General features: G+C 39.0%; 1 protein-coding gene across 7 annotated transcripts in view; it reads right to left on the minus strand.

The window, feature by feature from the left end:
• htr4 (5-hydroxytryptamine receptor 4) overlaps positions 1 to 17,846 on the minus strand; it is a 167,716-nt gene that overhangs the window by 23,668 nt on the left and 126,202 nt on the right. For 5 of the 7 annotated variants that reach the window (XM_024260401.2, XM_024260402.2, XM_024260400.2 and 2 more), the window contains 2 exons: positions 12,686 to 12,839; positions 9,663 to 10,225 (listed from right to left, as the gene is read on the minus strand). In XM_024260401.2, coding sequence (XP_024116169.1) covers positions 9,663 to 10,225; positions 12,686 to 12,839 — 717 coding nt within the window. Of the gene's footprint in view, positions 1 to 8,463; positions 8,537 to 9,658; positions 10,226 to 12,685; positions 12,840 to 17,846 lie in introns of those variants that run through there. The other 2 variants (XM_036213840.1, XM_036213841.1) reach the window with 2 other exon arrangements.

Raw genomic sequence — 17,846 nt, forward strand, 5'->3', positions numbered from 1 at the left:
AGTTGTTGAGGATTTCTCAAAGTGTTCTCAGTTTAGGTTCAATCCAGAGACAAATGGAGCATCTGCAATAAAATGCTGACATTTTTCAATAATTCTGTTCATCTTTGATGCAGCTAGATTTTCAAACTATCTGTAGAATAATATCAAAATAGATTAGTTTGAATTGAAGAGTTTGTTTCATATTTTAAGATAAAGAATCACATGTTTTCAAGCTTTAACTAGTAAATATTTTATTATTAAACTTTTTTTTTTCTTTTTTCTTTTGTTCCAGAAACTCCTAAAAATCTAGAGTGCAGAGAAAAAAACATTTTTTCTGTTTGGAAACAAATTTTCCTGCATCTTCCATCCCATCTCTTTCTCAGAGTGTTTGTGTGACCCTCTTTACCATTTTAAAAGCAAAACGATCCGCATCAAACATGAAATGTAAACATGCTTGGATTTAGGAAACAGAGTTAAGCATAAAAGCAAAAAGGCGTGTTGTGGTTATTAATATGCATAATCCCTTCGCCATGCCTGCCTCAGTGCAGCGACGAGGCCATAAAGCAACAGATGCTTGGCATAAAAGCAACTTCAGTTACAGGAAAATGTCAGCAGAATCCTCACATTACAGCTCGAGGAGTTCTTAATATTCTGAGAGAAAAGAAAACTAATTTAAAGTGTGAAGTAAACATTTGGTATCATGTGTTTAATAGTGTTTAAGGGGGATAAAGATGTCAAACAGAATCCCTACATCCTCTGTTTCTGGTAACCTCTTCCTAATGGATGTTTGTTTCTGTGTGCAGGAGAAAATAAAATCTAAACGAACCGGAACAATAAGAAAAAAACAACAATTTGACCACCAAGAAGAAAAATAACAATAAAAAACAGCTCTGCTGTTTGGAAACAGGACAGTTTAAATACAATTTGATAAAAAAAACTTAAAGAAAGTATAGACTGATAGATATCAAGGTTGTAACAAATATTCATATACTCCGATACGTGTTCCAAAAACTAAAAGTACGAAGACTTGAGACGTCAGAAAAGGCTATTTAGCATCATCACAAATACAGTTAAGTATAGTAAATATAGGGGTGTAGGGAAAAAATTAATTTGGCGATAAATCACGATATTTTGTTTGGCAATACTTTTATTGTTTCAAAATGGTAACAAAACGATGTTTAATTATTTATGAGAGTCCTGAGTGAGATTTTTTTCTAAGTCGTACTCTAGAAAATAAAAGGGATAAATTGTTCTGGTAAAGTATTGGAGTATATCGTGTATCGTATGGAGAGACACATATCGTGATACGTATCGTATGGAGAGACACATATCGTGATATGTATCGTATCGAGAGACACAGATCGTGATATGTATCGTATGGAGAGACACATATCGTGATACGTATCGTATGGAGAGACACATATCGTGATACGTATCGTATGGAGAGACACATATCGTGATACGTATCGTATGGAGAGACATATATCGTGATACGTATCGTATCGAGGGACACATATCGTGATACGTATCGTATGGAGAGACACATATCGTGATACGTATCGTATCGAGGGACACATATCGTGATACGTATCGTATGGAGAGACACATATCGTGATACGTATCGTATGGACAGACACAGATCGTGATACGTATCGTATGGAGAGACACATATCGTGATACGTATCGTATGGAGAGACACATATCGTGATACGTATCGTATGGAGAGACACATTTCGTGATACGTTAAAAATGAAGAATATTGTTGGATTTTTGGTAAATAATCTAGATAAAATAATCAAAATAAGTAATCTAAATATGTAAATTTTCAAAGTAAAGTGAGGGTGAAGGTTCTTAATTTCAAAATAAAACTCATCAAGTATCAAATTTATTGAAACATGTTCAGTTTAAAAAATGTTTTAAATCTAGTTGACAATTTGATTAAAAATACATAATTAATATTTAAAACATTATGAAATCATGTGATCTATGATGTGACGTCACATGACCGTCTGCTAGCATGATGGAGTCGTACCGCAACGCGTCTGTAAAAAGTTAATCTAAAGTTTTTAGGGCTTTTTTCCACTAAAGATAAAAAAAAAATAGTTTGTAAAACACGTTTTCCGTTGGAAACACTGCTGTCCGTTCAGATGAAAAGACTGTGAGTCTTTTCTAGTTGTTCCATTTCTATTGAAGTGCTGCTGGGTCTTCGTTTATGATCTTCTTGTCATGGATCTACTGGATCTTTAGTCAGAAGAACTTGGATAAAAAACATTCATTTCTTTTTAAACCTTTGTGTTTTTATCCGTTTTGCTTTCTTGGCTCTGATCTCCTGTTCTAAATAAATAGGATAAACACGCATTCAAACATAACATGTTAAATAGTCAGATTCATGAATCAACCTAAACATTGATCGACAGCCCCACTAGAAACCAAAGGGTTAAGAAGAAAAAGGTAGAAAAGCTTGAGCAGAAATCTGGCATCCGTGAGTCAAAACACTGTGGAGCGAACACAACGAGCTTTTGCTGAACCTGCTGTGCGTCCGGAGCCGCTCCACCTCCCATCGTCTTTTTCACACCATCCCAACTTTGTTTTCCGCTTTTATCGACGCTCCGCGAAGCCGCATCAGACCCAGTGAGGCGGACGCGTGGACGCGGAGAAATCTCCCCGAAAAGGAGGAGTCAGTGAGCGGCGATGGAGGCGACTGGGGGTCCTATCACACCGAGCAGGCGTTAGCCTGAGGCCTGATCTGCTGTAACCACACAGCAGCAAACAGAACAAGCTCAGTGATACAGAAACACTGCACTTGTCTCACTTTATCCTGATAGCTTTCTGATTTCATTCCAAATGTGATCAAGTTCTGAATAAAGAAGCTTAAATGTGATCCAGAATTAAGTCAAATTTTCTGTTTCTGGAGCGTGTTCATGCTCTGGATGGGCGGACTTTAATAAACCCTGAGAACCAATCGATGATAACAGGTGAACTTTGCCTGGAGGAACGGAAGAGATTCCACATTTTTCTGTTTTTCTCTGTGTCTGCGTTTGTTTGTGTTCGGAGAAATTTATTGTCTTTAAGAGGTAAACAAACGTGAAAAATAGCTTGAAGTGAACGTTTTTTTTCTCTCTTTGCCTGCAGGCTGTAAGATTAGCTTCTGCTCTGATTTTATCTGGTCCGACCAGAAGCTCCCAACAACAAATGCACTAAAACGTCAATGCAGCAAACAGCACATTTCCAAACAGAAAGAACTTCCATCCAAATGATATTTGGCTTAAACTGGAGAGAACATGAATGGAATAAAGCGTTGAGGCTGTAGAAATATTTGGTTTGGTTGTCAGACAGACAATGGATGAAAGAGCTTCATAACAGCGGCTTTAAAGCCCCATTACTGCGTGATCTACAGTATTAAAGGTTAAAGAGGTCACAGGAGGAAACGCAGCTTACATAAGTGGACATTTATCTGAGAGATTAAACATTTACAGAGTGGAGGAGACACAAAGAGCACATCAATATATTCATCCTCTAACAAAAGCAGCTCAAATATCTGTTATTTAGAAATTAGACAACATTTATCCCTGAAAAACTCTCAAAAATCCCACATCTAGAATTATAACTAAAGTTTTGGTACAAATATCAAAACGCCAAAGTGTGTTTTAGAGTCTGAGTAAAGACTGAATGTAACCAAAGTTCAAACTATTAAAGTAAAATAGGTTTTTAGGAAGAGAAAGTCTGATTTCTCACATCCTTTGTAGACACTTTGGCTTTACAGTGAGTCTGACAATACGATACGTATCACAATATATATCGCGATACATCCCGAGACAATACCAGATATACCGTCTGAATGCGGCGCTGATTTCACACACGTGGAAGTAAACACGGATTTAAACGCTCATCGCCACGACGACGGTCTTTTCAGAGCGTCGTACACCGAACTCTGATTCTGATCCATCTGTATATTTTAAAGTTCAGCAGAACTCTCATTGCATTAAGCTCCGTGCGCAAAGACGATATTCCCGACCGCAGCAGGCGACTGTAAATATAAGACGAGCTGCTTGTTTGCAGCGATCTGCAGACTCTGTGACAGCTTTACGTCTGCAGAACAAACTCCAGCTGCACAGAAGAAACCGATACGGAAAGGAGAAGCTTCGCTGCTTTTTCTGTTTCTGTTTCCATCTGGAACAAACATCCTGATGAAAATCAACACTTCTAGTTCTGGGTTTTTCTGAGTTTTAGTTATTCTGCTTTACAATTCGCTATAATTGTTTTTCTTTACGTTTGTTTTTGTGGCAGTGCTTGACCTCCATCTATTTAGCACACTTGTTTATGGATTAAAATAAATGATCATGCAATTAAATAAACTGTCCTAAAAATCTATTTCAAATGGTGTTTTTGTCATTTTTACTGTAAAAAAAGTGATCAAACAGTTTTTATGTTTTATAGCAATCATTTAGAGATTTAGAGATAAAATAAAAATGTATAAATTCAAAAACAAAGCAAAGAGACGACCAAAACAATCTGAAAAAATGTCTAAAAAATCAGGAAAGCTCGGCTAAACTGTTTATGTTCTATAGAAGAATTTATATCGAGAGACAATATGACAATTTTCTATTGTGAATATTTGTATTTTTGTTTTAAAACAAACATTTTAAAGTTAAAAACTATTAGAAACTTTCACGTTAAATTTGGAATAAAAAAATAAGTATCAGCTTAATTTACTTGTGTCATTTTAATTTAAAGTCTTACAGGCTTTTAAAAAAATGACATTTTTTATTAATTTATTTTTTTAAGAGTAGAAGCTTTATTATTCCCAAAGGAAATTTAAAGGCGGCCAGCAGCTTCAAATAACCACACGAACATAAAAATGAATAAAAAAATAAAAAACTTAAACAAAAATCAAGTGTGTTTGTTAAAAAAGTAAAAATATAATAAAAAATAATACAATAAAAACCCTAAAACTTTCGAACATTAAAACTCAAAGCGGTTTTCTTTTGATGTTCAGTCAGGGAGTTGTACTGTCTTATCACATGAGGGAAAAACAGGATTTTAACACGAATAAATTTCTCTATTAAAACCTTTTCAAATGTTTATCAGCACAATTTACCTCCACAAACTTCTTCTAACTTTTCTAAAACATAAGAAATGTAATTCCACTAGATAAAAAGCAGTTTATTTGTGGGGTTGTGTATTTGTTGTGATCAGTTTTCATCTCCAATCAAAGCGTCTGATCGTTGGGCTGCAGATCAATCAACCAGTTTGTCCTGCAAACACGTCAGTCATCTTTCATCCGGATGAGCCCATTTACTCCAGCTGACATGAGCTCCATTCCTTTCAATTTAAAATGCAAAAGTGGATTAATTGATTCCATTTAAAAAGAAGTGAGTTTTAATTGAAGGCGGATCAGCGGATGTGTGTCTGTCATGGAGGGGATTCAATCCAAAAGTCTCTGGGGTTCACTGTCATTAGCTTTTATTTTATTACAAATTGATCGGGACAAAATAAAAGAAGATGATTTATTAAAAACTCAAAAATACTCCAAGTAATCATTATTGAAGGTTCCAGTAGAAAGTTGACCTTATTTAGAGTAGAAACTGAGTAGAAGTCAGAACTCTCCCGGTTTTGGAAACGTTTTCTTTGGTCAAGAGGAGCACGCCGCCCCGCTGAGCCCGCGGCTTCACCGCTCCGCGGGCGCCGGAGACCGCTGGTCACCGATGATGGAAGAGGTCTGCAGAGCTCTGAGAGGCGGACATAAACCACACGGGTCACACGGAGGGGAGGCGGCCAACACTCACACTCAGGATGGGTTTTAAGTTCCTCGTCGGCGAGTCTTCTCCCTCCTATCCAGAAGAATCAGTTTCTGCTGCTTTTTGATAGAAACTTTTCTGGATTCATCTCTGATTCTGCAGCATCAATCCATCTCTTTCCTCTGGACCTCCTTCTCTTCTCTCTTCCTGTTTTTAATCTTTATAGATGCTTTAAATTTACTCATCCTTTTAACAATTTCAGTTTTCCATCTTTTACTTCTACTTTTGTTTTTCAATCAAATCAAAAGTTTTTTTCTATCCGTCTCTTTACATTTTTTCACTTTTTGTCCTTTTCTGCACATTTTAAAACTTTAATCCATCAACTGTCCATGAGAACTGTGGGGACTCAATTATTTTACTTCTGCCTCCAACCAAATAAAGTTAATTCAGTCACTATTTTTCTTTCTAATATTATTTTTAAGTTGCCATTTTTTCACAATATGGATGGAGCCATATTAAAGCCAGAAACCGCCATGAGCTGTGATTGGTTCGAGCTTCTATCGGGAGTGAGCTTGTTGGAAGACCACGCCCACTACCACTTGAACGTTTGAACGTGTGTGAGCCATTAAGCTCCGCCTACTTTTAAACTAAGACATCTGCTTGGTCACTTTGAACTACAGAAAAATATATATATAAAAAATAGAATATTATCAATAAGATGTTAAGAATGTTTATTCTGAGTAACAGCTGTTTATTCCTCTATAGAAGTCTGTGGGACCTCTTGGAGCCACTTCCTGTTTGGTCACTCAGTCCAGTTCTCATGTACAGTCAACATTTTTACCTGATTTTTTTTTCTTTTTGATTAATCATTTGATCTTACTCCACTGTTTTCTATTCTTCTTGATTTTTTTGTGTCTGACGGAGCTTCAAGCTTCAGACACATGTCCTGGCAGAGAGCAGCAGATGTGCAGTCACTGCGTTTAATGGAGTGAGCTAATACGCCGTCAGGAGCACAAGTATGAGGTGTCCTCCCTCCTCGGCCTGCTGGGGAGGCAGATTTATCATCATCAGGCTGTGAATACAGATGAAGACAGCAGCTCTCCTCGGAGCGCCAAACGCTTACGGGGCGTTTTCGTTTAAAGACGCAGAGAACTGTAAACGTCAACCTGTACAACAGTTTGGGTTTTTTATTATTACTTATTTATTTTAATCATAAAGAATGAAATCAACGTATTTAATGTTTGATTGACTATAATGCTCACATTTGCTGGGCCATGTGTGAACAGTAATTTCCTGTTAATTAGTAGACCCACCTCTGGACCCAGAGGGGCAATTATTTATTTCATAAGGGGGGGGGGGTGTTTGTCCCCTAATGAATGAAGCAATTAAAAACAAAACAAACTGGATATATTTGGTGGTTTTCATTTCATGAGTTGCGTAGTTTAGCTGTCAAAAAAGGCAGGAAAAGTCAAATGTTTTGACTTTTTTCAGATCGTTGTGTCCTGCAGTCGTCCTGGAGGAAACTGTTTTGGCATTCTTACTGAGAGCAAAAACTCTAAAAAATCCTAAGAAGAATGGTGACATGACAGCTGGAAAAAACACCAAAATGACTGTTGCCAAAATCTCCTGATGGGGCCCCAAAAATATTTCAAAATGCACTAAAAAAACCATAACACAAGTTTCAGGAATATCCAAAGGAAGTTTAAAAATCATTTTGGGATGCCCACATGACCTACGGCTTGGCAGCCAATTTGTAGCAAAGTGTGAAATATTCAATGCAAAAAAGATACAAACTTGCTGACCTTTGTTGAATATATATATATATATATATTTATATGTTTTAAAAAAATCACAATTAGTACCTATTTCAATCTATCCCTTTGTAAATCTTCAAGCATTGGAAAGCTAATTGAGAAAACAGTTTTTAATTAGAAGTTGTAGATTTTGAATAATGTTCGAATGGCGAGCTCGAAAAAGCATAATTTCTCTTTTGCTCACAAACTTTTTACCGGGAGACAGTGAAAATGTAAAATATTAATCCTTGTCTCAAGCTGAACGAAACAATACGTCACATGATGTTACTATTGTAGGAAGGTGGGCGTGGCTAAGAAAAACCTCGGTTGCTAAGGAAATTTGAAAAATTTGCTTTTGCAGATTCTTCTAAAAATGACATAAATCTGTTTGTCTCATCTAGACAACCAAAAAATATAGTGGTTGCTATGGAGATAAAACAAACACAAAAGTTTCTATTTTGGAAAATGTGTTTTTTTTATGAGAATTTGACCGGTGGGGCGGGGTCAGAAGGGGAGATTTAGGGGGGAGAGGGAGGGGCATGTAGCAGCCAGTGAGGGGGGATCAATGGGGGCAGTGAGGGCAGATTATAGCTTTAACTACTAAATATTTTATGATTTGTTTAGTTTAATCACTCAGTTGTAAAAAAAGCATCAAAATGATGATTTTTCTAATAGTTTCAAATAACTTTTCATCTTCCTAAAATCACAGTCAGTGGAAGATTTTCTCTGTTTCTGTGTCCTGACCGTGTGGGAGCTTCTCCTTTCAACACTTAACTCAGATATGTTCAGAGACAACCACAGTTTCTGTAGTTTCACACACGAGCTGCAGCTTCAGCAACAAACAAGATGACACATTTTTCATGAAACTCATATTTTTGGATTTTTAAAGACGGATAATCTTTAAAAATTGACTTTAATTTCATTTTTATTCAAATTAGAAGCACCTCTTCTCCCCGGTCTGTTTATTATCACGGCTTCGGTTTGTGCAGTCACGACCTTTCTGCCGATGAAGATCAGAGAAACCTGCTGAGATGGAGAGCAGCATGCAGATGAACCCACCTCCCTGACCTCCGCTAATTAAAGCACATGTTTGCACACAAACACGCTTCACTCCTGATACGAGACCCCAACAAACCAAGACGGACCAGAATCCTCTGATGGGTTTTAATTTAACCTTCATCTGGCGTCCCATGATGCACTTCAAAGCAACATTTGTGATGGACAGAAGGTCTGAGGCGCTTTGTTTTGGCCAAGAGGGGATTGTGGGAAAACATGAAATATGTTGTGCGGCTATCAAACGCTAACGGCTTGTTTTCTGGCAGCTCTTTTCTTTTCTCGCCGACAGCACGCGTATGTTTGATTCTGCAAACGCTTAACCTTTTGTCGACGACTCTCACACCAGCAAATTAAAATGCCAAATCTATAGCGCCAACCGAGAACAAGCAGGAGACGGCGGTTCCTGCAGCTGGGAGCTGCATCGCACTGGGACTCACAGATCACGACAAGCTGGAGACACAAATCTGTGAAATCAGGGACAATTTCCACATGGAACGACACAGGTTCAGGGTTTTTGATCTTTATCCGGATCATGGAAGAATCATTTTTTCACCACCTGTTCAAACAGTTTCACACAATCACAAAGACCAAGAATTTTGTCACTTTTCTTGTGAATTTTCTTATCTATTGCTGCACCAGAGAGTCTCTTTTTTGCTCAGATGTTCTTTAAGTTTGGAATTGTTTTTACATGTATAGATTTAAAAAATAGACTCTACAAAAAGAGAAATAGAAAGAAGGTGAAGTAAAGTTATAATAAAATAAACTTTCCTTGAGTTTTGAATTCCAGTCAACCTGCTGCAGGAGGATCCAATTCAACTCAGAGTATTTTATTTTAATAAGAACTTGTATGTGCTGCTCTTAGAAGTGAAATAAAAAACATTTTAACAGAAAAATATGTACCATTGTTACAATGTAATTATTGTGAACATTTAAAAGCTACAAAAACAAAAAAAGCTGTATTTTTCTGAACGTAGAGGTGGGACTCTGTACTTTTTTTTGGCTCCTTTAAAGAAGAGCAAACCACTTTTTCCCTGAACTTCATGTCAGCTTCATGTCAGAAGTAGAAGCGCACCGTAAAACATCGTAGAGGTCTTACTTGAGGACGTGCGTGGAGCCATTGATCTGCGTGGCTGCGCAGGCGGCGCCCGACGTCAGGATGGACGGCCGTCGGTACCTCTTTCTCCCACAGCACAGGATGATGAGGAAGGCACGGCGGAAGGACTTGTTGAGGAAGGCGTAGAGGATGGGGTTCAGCATGGAGTTGATGTAGCCCAGCCACAGACAGGCGGTCCACAGCTGGTCCGGCACCCTGTAGTCTATAAACGGGTCCACCACGTTGGTGACGAAGAACGGCGCCCAGCAAAGGCAGAAGCAGCCCATGATGATGCAGAGAGTCTTTGCCGCCTTCGTCTCTGTCCGCATGCGGTGGTTGCGCTGATGGTCGGCCGAGTCGGGGCCCCCGGCGCCCCCCGCGCGCTGCAGCATGCTGATCTGCAGGGCGTGGGCCCGCGCCGTGACGTAGATCCTCTGGTAGGCCAGCACCATCAGCACCAGGGGGATGTAGAAGGCCACCAGGGAGCAGGTGAGCGCGTATGGCTTGTTGACCATGAAGACACAGGAGGTGGTGTTGCTGCCCCCGCTGTGGCGCCTCTCCTCGATCTGACGTCAAACACAGGAAGAGTTACAATAATGTTTCAAGACGATGTTCTCCTCCAATCGGTGCGGCTCGCTGCAGCTCAGAGCGCCGACATGAAGAGATAAACGCTGATTGAAAGCTTCACTCCCCCATGAATAAAAACTGGAGCAGCACTTTATGAATGACGTTTTATGAATGTCTGAGTGTAAAACAATCTGGACGTGTTGGGATTCCCGACACGTGAGCCTGAAGATGTGGATTTTATTCCTACTTCATGCACGTATGAGGAAAACAGATGATCTCTCTATGCACAGAGCCGGACTACTGAACATGAATATTTTTACATGCAGGTTTTTAAAGCTAAATATGTTTAACGTGTAGTTTTGTTCTTTACTGCTTTCGTAAACATCCACACTGTGATGAAGACAAACGCTGTTCATCTGGATGCATAATGAAATTGTCATTTATGAGGGACATCGATACCCTGAGAAGATCTGCTTCAGGCTCCCCGTTAAATGAGATGTTTTTGCAAAACTGCTCAAATGTTTTCTGACTCTTTCTCTGTTAAATTACTGCTGTTACTCCTCAGGTGATGCAGTTTTCACATCAATTTTTAGTTTCTAAATTAAACAGAAAGACAAAAATGTTAATCCGACTCATGAACGCTTTGGATTCATCGCTGTAATAACGTGACATATATTAATAAATTGTGTTTTTAATGGTTAAAACGGCATCGTTCAGTTTTACTGTGAGATTTGAAATGCTTGTTTGAGTACAGCGGGGTGTCGGGGCCAGCAAAAAAAAAGAATATTACGAGATTTAAGACATACATTTACGAGAAAAAGTTGAAAATTCACAACTTTAAATCTCGTAAATTGAAAATTTTATTGATAAAGACCACAAAAGAAGTAGAAAAATAAAGTAATACTATGAGATTAAAGTGAATTTACAGTCCAGCAAGTGTAGCAGCAGACCAACTCGGTTCAGGTGTTTTGGATCTGAACAGGTCCTCTGAATGTTTATTGATGACATTACAAATGTTTTGAAGGTTTGAATCTCACTGTAATTCAATAAATACCACAAACATGACTGCTCCCTAACCATTATTACAAAAACCCAAATCTCCCAAACTCTTGTCCCTTTCATGATCTTTGGTGTGAATTCTCAAAAAAAGCTGAATACTCCACAAAACCTTTAAATAAAAGCCCCTCGGAGACGCGCCCACAGTCTGTCTCTCGTCACCTGAGCTCTGGTGGCTTTGAGTTCTGGAGTTTGGCTGGTGCCAGAACTGCCTGGCTTCAAATATTCAAACTGTTTTAATTAGACCCGCAGAGAGACGCCGCCGCTGCAGAGCTTGAACTTCACTGTTTTGCTAAACTTTATCAGTAGATTAGAGGAGAAGAGGAAGAGTTTTGATCATCTTATGCAGGACAAATGACCAAACAAATGACCCTGATGACAGGAAGCTCGACGCCTCGAGCAAACGCCAGCGCCTCCTCTAACAGGCAATCAAAAACTCCAATAAATATAATCAGAAACCAGGGAGACAGAATCTGACTGACGGTATTCCCTCCAAACAAACACTTCACTGCTATCCTGAGTAACCAAGTCCTCTTCAGTCTTGTAGATGACAGAATCCATGGTTACAATGACATCAAATCATCCACAGCAGCCCCATATTATTACCCCACCACCGCCGTGTCCGACTGCACGTTTTATTGGTCCTGAAAGTCTGTTGGTGTGAGTCCAGATTCATCAGAACATCTAGTGGATCCTCCAGATGTTCCAAGTGTCTTTCTCCTTCAACTCGCCCATGGATCCATGTTTGTCCTCAAGTTGACTGTTGGATCGTGACCTCTGACCTGAGTCCACGGAGGTCTGACCTTCTTTGCATCTTCTTCTCCAGGTTGAGTCCTCCTGGTTCAGTTCCTCCATGTTTGGATAGTAAATTAAAACTTGAGAGCAACAGAAACATCCATAAACATAACCTGAACAGAGTATTAGGGCACCAAAGAAATCAATGTTACGAGTTTTAATGTCGTAAAGTCATGAATACATTTTATTCTTGTAATTCAACAGTTAGTACCCAGGCTGCTAAAACAAGCATGACATCTATTCTATTCTATTCTATTCTATTCTATTCTATTCTATTCTATTCTATTCTATTCTATTCTATTCTATTGTAGACAGAACTTTGTCACAGTTTCAGATGAACATGGAGCATCTGTGTGATCTCTGTGGTTGTAGTTTACTTCATCCTTCTGTCTCTGTGTTTAACATGTTGATGTTGTTTCCGTGGCAACACAGGAGGCCGTCCCTCCCTCCCTGCTGTAAACAATGCTCCTCCACACTACAGTTTGCGTGGAAGCACGTTATGTTGGCGACTTGTTTTCCTTCAGTTCTTCTGCAGCAAAGCTCTGTTTCAGCGGCACAGACCCGGGTCGTCTGCAGACCGTCACCACACGCTCAGCGGCAGCACTCACCACGTGGTCGATGCCGATGCTGTTCCAGCCCTGCATGATGGGCAGGAAGGAGATGAACGTGGGGATGACCCAGCAGCCACCGATCATCAGAGCCACTCGCATCGGCGTCATTTTGTTCCGGTAGACCAGAGGCTGGCAGCAGATAGCGTAGTACCTGCAGAGAGATATCGTGAAGGTGAGCGTGGGATCAACAGCAGTCAGCGGAGCCAGAAGCCCATCTGCAGCGTGACGGTCGCCAGCAGACTTCACGGCGAGGAGCCGGCTCACAACATGTCATTACGACTCGACTCCAGTCTTCTCCTTCTGATGAAAGACAAGAGAGTAAAGGAACTCCAGGAGAGAACATCAATATTATAGTATTTACAGTCCTGTAGATCACATGTGTCAAAGTCACGGCCCGGGGGCCGGATCTGGCCCTCGGGGTAATTCTATCCGGCCCTCCAGATCATTTTATTTTATTGTTATTAATGACCCGATGTTATCTTGTGTTAATTTCTAACTTGTATAATTTTGAAAAAATATGTTTTTATGAAGAGTAAATATTGAAAAAATATTAAAAGTTATTTAAGGTTAAAGTTGATTTATTCTAGAATAATATCCCTGCCTTTTCATTCATAATTATGAGAAAAAGTTACAGTTTTAAAGTTTTAAAAATTGGCATTCTGCAGTTTTATGGACTATTTTGACATTTACTAAAAAAAATTATTCTGAATTGGAGTTTAACTAATTTTTCAGCTACATGCTAGCTGTTTTGGCTAACCTAAGTATGTTTTTTTTAGTTTTTTTTAAGGGTAATTTGGCATTTACCTAATGTTTTAGCTGGCTATCAGCTTCTGATATTTCAGCTACCAGCTTCAGTGTTTTCAGCTATCAGTGTCAGCGTTTTCAGCTATTAATTCCAACGTTTTCATTTATCTGCTCCAGCATTTTCAGCTATCAGCTTCAGTGTTTTCAGCTATCAGCATTTTCAGCTATGAACTTTAGCGTTTTAGCTATTAATTTTTTTGGCAAAGTTTGCAAAAGTTCAAGAGTAATAACTAAATTAAAGTTGGTCTGTGGTTCGTCCTGTTAGTGAAGAGAACTTCCATCAACATATTATGTCCTAAAAATCTGTTTTTGAGGCCATGATCCAACTTCAAGACGATGTCATCTGGATGAAGGAGAAACTTCATCGAAAAACAAACATTTCTAAAAAATGACCAAAACTGGACTTAAAAATATGTTTTCAAATATAATATTTGACTCTCTGAATCGGCTTTTTCTTTAAAACGACCAAATCTGGACTTCTTTCAAGTCAAACCTTTAAAAAGGATTCTCTTTGTGTGAAACAAAGTGTAACTCCCTTTGAAGTCTGCACACAAACGCTGGCTGTGATGCCATTCGTCACCAGCTTGTGTGCGTTTGTGTGCAGAGAGCCGATATCAGGCGGGACATGGGAACACCCGGCCTGCTGTCACGCCGCGATATCCTGGAGACCCGACGCACTGAATGGGATTGAAAAGTTGAAGAGGAAATACTGTGAATGAACGGAGAGCTGAAAGAGAGGAGGAGGAAAAGAGCGGAGGGGAAGAGGGAAGGGACAATTTCAGGTGGGACTGAGTCCGGAAAGATGCTGCTGTGCAGAAAAAAGACGCTGAAAACACACAATCTAAAAGTCCAAACACCAACATGTGATTCCATCGTATCATGTGGATCATCTTTATTTAACATATCAATAGTTTTATACATTTTATCTTCTTTAAATGTTCTCTTCATGTTTGCGATTATTTTAATTCTTTTGTGTCCATTAGAATTATTCACGTTTTTAATTTTAATCTCTATTTTTTTTCTTATTTTCTTAACTCTGTTTTTTCCTGAGGAGGATCCTCCACACAGGAACTTCTAAAACAAGGTTCTGTATCCTGTAACCCCTAAAGATTTATTATTCTCTCCAACTACAACCCGTCTGGAGCCACAAATTCTTCTTTCCCCCTTTAGAAAAATAAAACACTGATTTGTTTTATGTCATTGTTACTTTTAGGATAAATATTTAGAAACTGTTATTGTTTTTGGCATGAATAAAATTTAAAAATGAAGAGAAAATAGCTTTTTTTGAAATATGAAATAGTTTATCATTTTTGAAAGGAGTTCACATGACTTCCCTTCAAAATAAAAGACGTCCTTTGTCTTATTGGATCATCTTGATGTGGTAAAGTAAGTGGTGTAATGTCAGCAGAATTAAAAAATGCTTATTTTTCAGTTTTTTGGTTTTTCTAATGAAATCAGAGGAAATTAAGTGACACTTACTATATTTTTTGAACTATAAGGTGCATTTAAAATCCTTCAATTTGTCTAAAAATAGAAAATCCACCTCATAACCCTAAGTGAATTCTGGCTGTGCTTGCTGACCTGAACTTGGTTCTCGGTGGAACTCGCAGCTCAAAAATCTGTCGTAGTGCTTTAGTACGACGTGGAGGAATTGCAGCTGCCGCAGGAACCTAAAGGGACACATTAACTGTTTGAGTTATTTTACTCTACTTTTACTTACTTTTATTCTACAGCTGCTTTTCATGATGAAAAAAGTTGGATTTTTCTTTAATCAGAGGTAAATCAGCCTCTTGTGGCTCCAGAGCCAAAGTGAATTTAATTTGATTTGAGACAAAAATTTTTATTTTCTACGTCATGAGCTCAGCCTCTCTTGAGTTCTCTTGAAACGTGTGCACAAAGCATAAAGTTGTTCCCTTAAATTTTCATTTTCACAGTTTTTCCTTGGAATATCCTATGTAAGAGCCGTCTTATGACACTTTTTAGTGCATGCAGCATCTGACCAAAACTATGTCTGCAGCTCCAATCTCTCAGGAGTTTTTAGGACAGACGAATTCTGATTCTTTTTGACTTTTTTAAAAATCTTTTTCTTAGATATTCAGCTTTTCAGTGCAGTGAAATGTACATTTTCATTTACTCATTTGCAGGAAATTAATTTTTCTGCTTTCAGCAAATAAATCCAGAACGGTTTGGATCTCACAGCGTTTTACTGCAGCAGCTTCGCTCCAATTCAGAGAATTTCTACTAAAACTGTTTTCTTGGTAACATAAAAAATGTATCGCTGAGTTATTTCACACTTTTTTCTTATCAAACTCAAGATCTCAATGCTTTCTATGTATCTTTTAAAGACTTTTCCAGCAGTTTATTTAGCTGTGGCCATTTCTATATTTTTATTCTGTCCTGGACTGCAGAATAAGATCTTTCTGTGTAATTCTTCTTTCTTACTGCATCTTTAAGTGAAAATGTCACCCTCACCACATACTTTAAAACTCATCCCATGTGAGAGTTTTCTTTTAACCCTTTCAAGCAGCTCCAATCTCTCAGACGCTTTAACGACGTCGGCCTTCAATGAGGTCAACACCACCTTAAAGGTTTTCTCACTGCTTAGATGTGTCCAATTGAAGAAACAAAAAAGTTAAAATAAAAAAAAAAATCAACACATTTCTACAAACAGGCTTTTATTTTGAAGTAAATGTGATGAATTCTGATCAGGTTTTGAGTTCATTTCTGAGTCAAATGTGATTATTTCAGCATAAAAACCCTGATTAATACCAAAATGACCTTCAGCGTGAGGCTCCAGCTATGATTAAAAACGCTTTATCAACCCCAAACGACGCTCATCAGGATGTTTACTTCCTGTTTCTGGTGTAGAAACAGCTCCTTTTTTTATGTGAATGAAAGCTCAATTCTGACTGAACGTTTGTGCCTCGCCGTGCGTGGGGACGCCACGGACGCCACGTAATCTGGAGTGGGTGTGTGAACTGTGTGTGGTCGCCATGTGCTCTAAAAAAAAAGGTCAAGAATTCCTGAAGCAGCTGTGTTGAGATGTTGCGAACGTGAGTGACGCCCCCCTTCCCATCACCACCATGACTCCCCAGCCTCGGCCCGGCCCCGCTGCAGCCTGCTGGAACCGGGACGTCCCACAGACCCACTTTCAGAGATTGGAAGCAGAGACGGCCCGGACGAGTGGCAGCGTGCCCCCACCACAAAGCGTTTAAATGCCCCCGCTGCGCCTTTGATCTGCAAACCATCACTTTCTGTTTATTCCTGGCATTTTTATGCTGACAATATTTATTTGAGAGCTGGTATCTGAGCCGGCAGAGCGCGGTTCCCATGCTGCTGAAGGACGGGGTTTTGGGGAGCAGATGGCTGCAGCTCCAAACATCCACACAGGTCGAGTCCTGAGAACGCTTTGAGAGGATCGGCGGTTTGTTTCCCTCGTCACTCCACTCATGTTTGCTTGTCTTGTTCAGTTGTTTGGATTGTGTTCCTGCATTTGCTCTTCGCTCTGATTCCTGTCTGGGTTCAGGTTTGGTTTGAGTTTGTCGTAGTTCTGTCAGTCTGAGCTGCGATAACGTCGCGTCCAAAGGTTTTGGTTCATGCAGACTGGACATCTGCTACGTTCACACTGAGCATGTGCGTGAACTCCACCGCTTTGAAGCAGATGTCACAAAATCTGTCAAACATTTTCAACGTTGGACATGAGGGCCACTAGGCTCCACCTACTTTTATTGAGGCGCCTGATTGGTCAGTTTAGAACTTGAACTACTTAAAAAGGTAAAAGTATTATCAAGAAAAAGTTAAGAATGGTTCTTCTGAACAATAGAATGACTGAGTAACAGCTGTTAATCTTCTACATGAAATTTTCTCTATGGAATTTTTTCTTCTTGGAGCCACTTCCTGTTTGGAACTTCAGTGGGAGGAGTCAATAATAAAAAAAATGTGGGACTTCTAGTCCCAAGTCGACGCCAAGGTAGCACGTTTCCAGTGTCAGGAAATACCAAAATTTGAATTTGTCAATTAATTGTGATAATTAACCTGACTAACAGAAATAAAAACTTTTTTGCTGTTTTGATTTTACAGCTGTGGACATGAAATTTGAAATGTTTTCTGTTTGCTGCAGTTGAGGGTTTTACTGTCTTTCCTTGTTTCCCATCTTTAATGGCAGATTGGTGCCCAAATTGTCCGGAGCACCTGATTGGACGAGGACCTCCAGCTCAGCATTCAAATACTTTGGTTATTTTTGTATAGTTTTAAGTGATTTTGTAAATACATTCCCAGATTATTTTTAGCCTGGGCTTGTTTGGGAGAGTGTTATATTGTTTGTATATTTTTCTTTTTTTAATGTTACATCATT

This window comes from Oryzias melastigma, linkage group LG10 (genome assembly GCF_002922805.2).
Source record: "Oryzias melastigma strain HK-1 linkage group LG10, ASM292280v2, whole genome shotgun sequence".
In the NCBI taxonomy this organism is placed as follows: domain Eukaryota; kingdom Metazoa; phylum Chordata; class Actinopteri; order Beloniformes; family Adrianichthyidae; genus Oryzias; species Oryzias melastigma.